The following is an 8,968-nucleotide window of genomic DNA, read 5'->3' on the forward strand; positions in this document are numbered from 1 at the left end:
CAAAATGAGAAAAATATTGAAGATAGATATGATTGGCACGTGAACGTAAACTTCTCATAACCATAATTAACTTTTAAATTGCTAAATCATGATATAAAACCGAGCTGCCATAGTTTCATTGTAACCAAATAGTAGGGGTGTGATTCTTCGGCCTAAACATTAGGTTCTTATGCGTGTGATTTTGTGACCTAAAATATTTTTAAAAATGGGATCAGCTCATCAGTAAAGAAATTATGTAATTAACAAAAAAAATTAAAAACAAATTGTTTAAGGGCCAAAAATATTTATTGATATGAGATATTTCTTATCCTAGTAGAAACATTAATGCAAAGCAAAATTTTAAGGGAGAATACGAGGGGAAAGCTAGAAACGAATAAACACAGAAACAATAGAGAAAGAGCGTAGACCATAATCGAAGAAGCTCTACAACATCCACCTTTCCAGTTTTGTTTTGTTTTTTTTTTTTGTTTTTTGTTAGCTGTCCATTTAAACTAAGACCAAGTGGTGGTCAAACGAGCCGATTCTCTAGGGAGCACCTCTATCTGGCCGGATCTGATATATATGGGGAAAATATAGCATTTGGTTCTTGCTTCTTTTGCTTACGCGTCCGCCTGACCATTCCTATTATGAGGAATACGTGCATGCTCACATCTTCGAAATCTTCGTGTAATCTCTAGAACACCTTGATCTTTGTCGCGAATGTTGGCCAATCCACCGGGTTTGTAGTCATGTCCACTAGGTCCGAATAGTCCGTCTCGAATGGTATCGAAATATCTTCATGTCTCTCATACATGAGGCTGTCCAAAATAAGTCTTCTATTTCAGCATTCAAAACTGAAAGACTCCTGCTGCACACCCACTTTTCCAGTTTTGTTTAGAGTGGTCCCATAATACCTGAAAAATGATCCTTTTAGAAAAACTTTGTAGTACCAACACCAATATTTTAAGAGACTTGCCGATAGAACAACCTTACACTAGTGTTGATAAAAGGATTGATTGCTCTAGTTATCAAAATTATATATATAAATAAAAAAATTAAACAAATTTATAAATTGATACTATATTACTCCTTCTGTTCTCGAAAGTAAGATTTTCTAAAGTGTTCACGCTTATTAAGAATTCAATAAATGTTTATAATTTAATTTTTCTTTTACTTTATTATACACTTTCCAATAACTTTTCACCAATGAAATTTAATCAATTCAAATATTTTTATTTAATGTTTCTTAAAAGTATAAAAAAGTACCTTAAACATATAGAAAATCTATCTTTGTGGAACAAGTAAAAAATCTAAAACATCATACTTTCGGGAACGGAGGGAGTAGTATTCAGTTTAATAAATTTATACAAATTTATATCGATTTAAACCAATTTAAATCATTTTACAACAATTTAAACCACTTTAAAAAGTTTTAAACTAATTTAAATCTTATAAAAATTGGATTTAAAAAAAAAATCTTTTTGGTTATAGAAGATAGGCCGTCTAGAACCCACCCCAGCCCGCAATTTTCTTTTGATTCATCCCATGCTGCATCACTATTGCATTTCAGCCAGTCTTGTGGCGGGGGCTTCCATCTTTCTATCTCCTTCATGATCGGTATTGTACTCTCAATTTTAACCTCTAAATCATTTCTTTTGTTCCATTCCTCCATGTCCTCCTTTGCTCTGTTCAACAGACTCTGGACATCATAATCAACCCCTTGGAAACAAAAAACATTTCTGCTTTTCCAAAGTCTCCACAAGATCCAGGGTTCTATCTTTGTCTCATTGTTGTTCTGTAGAGTTTTTGGGACCTCTGTGAGGAGTCTGTCTAAGAGATCATGCGGGCTGTGTCTTATGGATGGGAGCGAGAACCTTGAGTCGCTTGAGATCACCTATTGAAGCTGAAGCAGAAGCGCTAAGATGGGCTTTACTCAACATGGTACGCTTCAACTACAGAAGGGTCATCTTTGAATCCGACTGTAAGGAGTTGATTCAGGCCATTCAGGAGGAAAGCTATCACCCAAGCATCCGCACCTACACTGCAGATATCCTTCATATGCTGGATAAAATAGGTGATCACAGAGTAGTCTTCAAGAGTAAACAAGGGAATGAAGTGGCAGATAGAGTAGCAAAAAAGGCTTCTAACTTTGAGAGTAACTCCTCTGTTTTGATTTCTACTATGCCTTCTTGGATTCAAACTTATGTTGAGGCTGATAAGCCTATGGTGTAATCAATCTTTTGGATTAATATTTTAAGAATGTTGAGTTAAAAAAAAAAAAAGATAGGCCGTCTAGACGGCTTAAACTGATTTCGGCAAAAACTATCTAATAAAGCTAAAAAATCATAGCTTTCGTAACGGCCATTTGGAAGTATTTGACTTCAGTCCTGATATTTAAAAATATCACAATGAGGTCTTAACTTATTTATACATGACAATTTAACCCCAGCATATATTTTAAACACTAAAACACCCCCCCAGATTCAATTATCAAGATTGATTATTCTTAATTTTCTTCTCCTATTCTCCGGTCGTCTTCGATCCTCTCAATCGCGGAACCCTAGTTGTGAGGATCGAGAATGAGTCAGCCATGTGTGGTTCTCGCAACAGCGAGCTACGATCACACGATCCGATTCTGGGAAGCCGAGAGCGGTCGCTGTTACCGTACCATTCAGTATCCTGACTCGGTAAGGACAGACACACTCTTCTCTCTATAGATCATCTTAAAAGCTTTCAACATTAACAAAACCCTTGTCTTGTTTCTTCAGCATGTGAATAGGCTTGAGATAACCCCAGATAAGCGTCATATAGCTGCTGCTTGTAATCCTCATATACGTCTCTTTGATGTCAATTCCAACAGCCCTCAACCTGTAAAGTTTCACCCTTTCTTTTGATTTACAGTGTGTTTGTGGTTTTACTTGAATGATCTCTGTGCGATTGAATCAGGTGATGACCTATGATTCACACACCAACAATGTTATGGCAGTGGGGTTCCAGTGTGATGGGAAATGGATGTATTCTGGATCAGAGGATGGTACTGTTAAAATCTGGGACTTGAGGTTAGTGTCTATGTTGTTGTTCTTCGTGTTTGTTTTTTTTGTAGTGTTGAGTTGAGTGTCAATAGATTAAATCATTAAAGTGCAAATGCTAGGAGAAAAAATCTTGTCTTGAAGCTACTTCTTAAGTTGATCTGCATTTCTTTGCTGACTCGTAAGACCAAAATGTAGGGCTCCAGGTTGCCAAAGAGAGTATGAGAGCGTTGCCGCTGTTAACACTGTTGTTTTACACCCAAATCAGGTATATCAGCTGTAAAAGCCATGTGTCATCAGTATACACTTAAGAGATCTGTTTATGCTGCGCTTAACAGAGTTGTGTTTGCTTCTAGGATATTTGTCTCAGTTGCAATCACATTGTGTCTGGTCTTTATTCATGAACATTGCGTTTTTTTTTTCTACAGACTGAGTTGATATCTGGAGACCAAAATGGCAATATACGTGTATGGGATCTCAGAGCGAATTCGTGTAGCTGTGAACTGGTAATTTCCTTGACACGATTGTTACATTTTTCTTAGCTTTCACCCAAACAGGATCTTTAAACGATTCTGTGTAATCTCTCTCTTGTGGAACTAATAGGTACCAGAAGTTGATACACCTGTACGCTCTCTAACGGTTATGTGGGATGGGACTATGGTTGTTGCTGCTAACAACCGTGGAACATGTTATGTTTGGCGCTTGTTGCGCGGAAAACAGGTATGATAAGTCATTCAAGTCACATTCGTATAGTTGCCATTGCCATTTAAATTGTTGTATCGTTTTCAGACGATGACAGAGTTTGAGCCACTTCATAAGCTGCAAGCTCATAACGGCCACATCCTTAAATGTCTACTCTCTCCCGCAAACAAGTAATGTGTTTCTTACTCTCTCTCTCTCTCTCTCTCTCTCTCTCTCTCTCTCTCTCCATATGACACGGTTCCTCCATCATCTCCCTTACATATTCTGTTAGCAGATATCTAGCGACTGCATCATCTGATAAAACTGTCAAAATATGGAACGTCGATGGTTTCAAACTAGAGAAAGTCTTAACAGGTGAGCTTTCCATGTTTTTTTAGATAAACGTTACTGGTTCTCCATTGCTCTCTCTTACACACTCATCAACCTTATCTAACAGGACACCAAAGATGGGTATGGGACTGCGTCTTCTCAGTGGATGGAGAGTTTCTTGTAACAGGTACTCATCACTAATCAACAACTTGTCTTAGGAGAGACAGAACAGTCTTTTAAACTGTTTTTTTTTATTCGGTAATATGCACAGCATCATCGGACATGACGGCTAGGTTGTGGTCAATGCCAGCGGGAAAAGAAGTGAAGGTGTACCAAGGTCATCACAAAGCAACCGTGTGTTGTGCCCTCCATGATTAAAAACATGAATTAACAGTCAAACAAACTAAATAAAGAACAGATAATCATTTCTTTCTTTTGTGTGTTTAGGAATCTCTTGTACATTTGTATCAGATTCATCTCAAGTTTTAAACCTTTTAATTGTTAGTTTCTTACTCTGACCTCTCTGTGATCAAACAACTCGGAAATATAATGACAACAATTTCCCACAAACTTGGAACAAAAATAAAAAAATTCCCTCAAGAAGGCCCATGTACGGCCCATTATAAGCAAACCCTAGTTTGATATATTTGACCTAGAGTATAAATAGCTTCATTTGACGAGATCTCCACCGCTCTCTCGCTCCGATACGCCATTTTTTGAATCGAGAAGAAACCCAAACCCTAACCATGGCCGAGGGACTCGTACTGAAAGGCACAATGCGCGCCCACACCGACATGGTCACCGCCATCGCCACGCCGATCGACAACTCCGACATCATCGTCACCTCATCTCGCGACAAATCCATCATCCTCTGGAAACTCACCAAGGACGACAAGTCCTACGGCGTCGCCCAGCGTCGTCTCACAGGCCACTCTCACTTCGTCGAAGACGTGGTCCTCTCCTCCGACGGGCAGTTCGCTCTCTCCGGAAGCTGGGACGGCGAGCTCCGTCTCTGGGACCTAGCCACCGGTGTCTCCACCCGCAGATTCGTGGGACACACGAAAGACGTCCTCTCCGTGGCCTTCTCTGTCGACAACCGTCAGATCGTGTCGGCCTCTCGTGACCGTACGATCAAGCTCTGGAACACGCTTGGGGAGTGTAAGTACACGATCTCTGAAGCTGATGGGCACAAGGATTGGATTAGCTGTGTGAGGTTTAGCCCCAACACGCTTGTGCCCACCATTGTGTCCGCTTCGTGGGATAAGACTGTGAAAGTGTGGAATCTTCAGAACTGTAAGCTGAAGAGCTCTCTTGCTGGGCACTTGGGTTACCTCAACACTGTGGCTGTGTCGCCTGATGGTTCGTTGTGTGCTAGTGGTGGGAAAGATGGTGTCATCTTGTTGTGGGATTTGGCTGAGGGGAAGAAGCTGTACTCGCTTGAGGGTGGATCGATTATTCACTCGCTTTGCTTTAGTCCGAATAGGTACTGGCTGTGTGCTGCGACTGAGAGCAGTATTAAGATCTGGGATCTTGAGAGTAAGACGGTTGTTGATGAGTTGAAGGTTGACCTTAAGGCGGAGGCTGAGAAGGATGGTGGTGCCGGAACTGGTAACCAGAAGAAGGTAATGCCGTTATTCTTACAATTCTTGGACTCTTTCTAATGAAAAGTTTTAACTTTGGTTTGATTAGTTTACCGAATACATCAAAACTAGTGGCGAAAGTATACTGGGTTTATAGTTAATTAATAAAAGTTTGATACTTTGGTTAGAAATGAATCATTTTCCGTTTTGCTTAATTTTTCTCTTTGATTCATGGGATTGATGATGTTTTCTGGATTCCAAAATGGTACAGGTGAACTACTGCACAAGCTTGAACTGGAGTGCAGATGGAAGCACACTGTTCAGTGGTTACACTGATGGAGTTGTCAGGGTCTGGGGTATTGGTCGTTACTAGAGACTATAAGAAGAAGATGGATGTTACCAAATCTTCTGTCGTGTTTTTGAAGTTTTCTTATGTATTACTACCCCACCAAGAACCTCTATTTTCGTTTAATTCCAGAAAAGAAAACTAAGTCCGAATGTTTACCCTTTGATAGTTTGATTACTATTCACATGCATGATCGTAGAATTGGTTTGAGGTTCTATCTTCTCGCGTTAACAGTAACTTTTGGCTTTATCCTTCATACACGACGTCATAGTAAACCAGCAAGGTGTTTCTTCGAAATCTTTAGTTAGTTGTTAAAAAAAAAGGGTATAGATATCATAGTTTTTATTTAAGCAAAAAAAAACGTGTTCATTTCTTAAAGAATTATATCTTTCCAAAATTTTAACTATTGACTTTTTTTCATTGAATCTCTTTCATCACAGAAAAGTTGTATATTTTCAAAAGCTTAATCATTGAACTCTTTTCTAATAGATACATGTTTATTCATTGAAGAGTTATATCTTTTTAGAATATTAACAGTCAAATCACGTACGTAGCTTTAGCAAAATGGTAATAGCCCTGTTTTTTTTATAGCCGCTGCGGCCGGCGGTAGCGACAAAAAATAACATTTGGGTGGAGACAAGATGATCGATTTTGAAAGTGAATTAAACTACCGGAGCTTGCCGCAGCGACTAAAAATGAAGACGCTGCTATCGCTGATATTTCCAGCGTCTAATTTTGTTATTGCGTCTAACCGCGTGGCTGAAAAAGTATGCTTGTCTTGTGTTAACGGCGCTGCATTTCCGATGGTGAGGATGTACTTTTCAGTTACTGACGCTGGTCCCCAGCGTTCGTAAAAAGAACAATATCAATATAGCAAGGTCGGTTAGTTTTTCGTTGAGAATGGTAATTTGGTTTTTCAATCAAACATAATGGCCATGTTTTATACCATCTCTACAATATGAGTTGTTAAAAAGAAATGGTTTTAAGCTTAATACTTTAGTCTATAACTCTTCTCTGGTGACTTTTTTTTCAATGAGATGCACACGTAACGTCGTGTATTATTGAAAAAAATTCAAAATCTAACGGTGGAGTTTATATCTAATATTTAATCTAAGTGCTACGTTGTCACTTAAGAATCTGAATATGATTTCATAGATTCACTTAAGCAAAAGACATGTTCATTCTTTGAAGAGTTGTGTTGTTTCAGGAACTTGACTATTGTATCTTTTCATAATAAAATTTGTATATTTTCAGTAATTTAACCATTGAACTTTTGATAAAAAAAAAACCATTGAACTATTTTATAATAGAAAACTTTTTAAAAATTTATATATGGACTCTTCTTCATTCTTCTGCTCACCATAGTTCTTTCATAATTTACTATTTGTTGGAATATATCTTTAAATTCGAATCTTATGCTCTTTACGCATCCAATAAATCAAGGTTTGTCACATTTTCACTTATAAAACTAATTGTGTGTCTTGGAATTCATTTTCATATTCTAAATGAATTTTTATGTGACTAGCCTGGTTGTTGAAAAAGTTGAAGCCAATACCCGATGTGTTGTTTGTGTGATTTTAAGTGAGGGAAAGTTTCTCACATATGTATTTGACTCAATCATACTACTTTTTTCCCAAGGAAGATGGACTAAACTGGAATCTCCTTACAATGGTTTCTTATGTTATTAGATTAGCTTGGTGAACTCCATTGCCACTATAAAGGGTGGCGCACATGTTGATTGTATCACCACTCAGATCACAGACTACGTTGTAGGTACCCTTAAAAAAGTAAGATTGACCAAACTGAAAGTGCTAGCACCATTTGATAGTTACTTTTAAGGTATAAACAACTGCCACATAGGAAGCGATTTTTTTAATTAATACAAAATACAAGTTATAACTATTTAAAAGATCTTTAATTAATATATAGGGGATATTCAATGTTTTGTAGTCTCTTGTAATTAAATTTTGTACCGCATACCTTTCAAATCAAAAGAGTGAAATACAAATGTTAACTAAAGTACTAAATATTGGTATATGTTAAGACTTTATATATATACACATAATTTTTTGTTTACTGATTCTGGTTTTGGTTTATGTGCTTATGATCTATCATAATGATTCCTCTTTTGAAGCCACATATGATTTGATCATTCTTCGGTGCCTTTTTATTTTTTTTCCTTTTTAACTGTTGTCTTTTTTATTAATCTCAGGTTAATTCATTATCTTCACATTTCATATTTATTTTCTAGGTTAGATCTAATCATTGGTCAGTTTAATGTCACAGATTTATTTCATTGGAATATTTTAGTGTCAAATATCTTCATTATCATTTATTTCTCTTAACATATTAATATAGTATATATTTTTCCCAACAAAAATAGTTGTGATTTAGTGTAACCTAGCTCCATAATTGATATGTATCATTGTCTAGCAAATTTATATGATTTGATTGCAAAAAATATATTCGAAATTTTTTAACTATATAATAATATTCCTAAGAATATTTAAATTTATTTTGTTAATCAATAAAATAATTATTAACTATTAAAAACACATTTTAAAAGTATAAAAATCTATTTTGAATTGAATATCTTTGTTGTTTTATAAACCACAAAGCAAAACAAAATTCCACGAATCATAAATGTAGTAGGTTATCTCATACAAAATACATAATATGTTAACTATCAATTTCTTATAGAATTTAAAAAGAAATCTGCACTTTGAAATTTAAATGATGTCGAGTAAAGTTTAAATGATTTGGCATATATTTTGTGCAATATATTTGTGACAAAAATATTAAACTCTAAGTTTTTGATACATAATTTATATTTGAATTTAAAGAGTGAAATGTTTTCACTATGCGAAAAATATTAAAAAAAAGCTCTATAAAAAGTTGAACTCAAAATGTTTTTCCATATTTTAAATGAAAATTTAATAATATATATAAGATAAACTTGAAAATATTTTGAGACATTAATAAAGAAAAAATATTCTCATTTTCAAAACACGGGTCTAGTTAAT

The 8,968-nt window shown here is 36.0% G+C and overlaps 3 protein-coding genes across 3 annotated transcripts; all 3 read left to right on the plus strand.

Annotated features, from left to right (window-relative positions):
• The first annotated feature begins 1,839 nt into the window (after positions 1–1,839).
• On the plus strand, positions 1,840–2,211 carry LOC125587300. Its single transcript, XM_048757539.1, has one exon. The coding sequence runs from the start codon at positions 1,840–1,842 to the stop codon at positions 2,209–2,211; it is 372 nt and encodes a 123-aa protein (XP_048613496.1).
• Positions 2,212–2,419: 208 nt separating this feature from the next.
• LOC106436134 (target of rapamycin complex subunit LST8-1-like) lies at positions 2,420–4,531 on the plus strand. The gene is made up of 10 exons (XM_048758441.1): positions 2,420–2,666; positions 2,748–2,849; positions 2,926–3,038; positions 3,207–3,276; positions 3,437–3,514; positions 3,612–3,728; positions 3,798–3,880; positions 3,985–4,064; positions 4,147–4,206; positions 4,291–4,531. The coding sequence occupies exons 1-10, from the start codon at positions 2,559–2,561 to the stop codon at positions 4,395–4,397; spliced, it is 918 nt and encodes a 305-aa protein (XP_048614398.1). The 5' UTR covers positions 2,420–2,558; the 3' UTR covers positions 4,398–4,531.
• A 162-nt stretch (positions 4,532–4,693) lies between these two features.
• LOC106390125 (receptor for activated C kinase 1C) lies at positions 4,694–6,130 on the plus strand. Its single transcript, XM_013830519.3, has 2 exons — positions 4,694–5,641; positions 5,871–6,130. Exons 1-2 carry the CDS (start codon positions 4,766–4,768, stop codon positions 5,970–5,972), a joined length of 978 nt encoding a protein of 325 aa, XP_013685973.2. The 5' UTR covers positions 4,694–4,765; the 3' UTR covers positions 5,973–6,130.
• The last annotated feature ends 2,838 nt before the right edge of the window (positions 6,131–8,968 follow it).

This window comes from Brassica napus, chromosome C5 (assembly GCF_020379485.1).
Source record: "Brassica napus cultivar Da-Ae chromosome C5, Da-Ae, whole genome shotgun sequence".
Taxonomy (NCBI): Eukaryota; Viridiplantae; Streptophyta; class Magnoliopsida; order Brassicales; family Brassicaceae; genus Brassica; species Brassica napus.

Excerpts from the sequence above, each read along its gene's own strand:
- LOC125587300 (XM_048757539.1), top strand. The coding sequence starts at position 1,840 with ATGGGAGCGAGAACCTTGAGTCGCTTGAGATCACCTATTGAAGCTGAA.
- LOC106436134 (XM_048758441.1), top strand. The coding sequence starts at position 2,559 with ATGAGTCAGCCATGTGTGGTTCTCGCAACAGCGAGCTACGATCACACG. Across the intron at positions 3,277-3,436 it reads TTGTTTTACACCCAAATCAG|ACTGAGTTGATATCTGGAGA; the intron begins GTATATCAGCTG and ends TTTTTTCTACAG. Across the intron at positions 3,729-3,797 it reads GCTTGTTGCGCGGAAAACAG|ACGATGACAGAGTTTGAGCC; the intron begins GTATGATAAGTC and ends TATCGTTTTCAG.
- LOC106390125 (XM_013830519.3), top strand. The coding sequence starts at position 4,766 with ATGGCCGAGGGACTCGTACTGAAAGGCACAATGCGCGCCCACACCGAC. Across the intron at positions 5,642-5,870 it reads GAACTGGTAACCAGAAGAAG|GTGAACTACTGCACAAGCTT; the intron begins GTAATGCCGTTA and ends AAAATGGTACAG.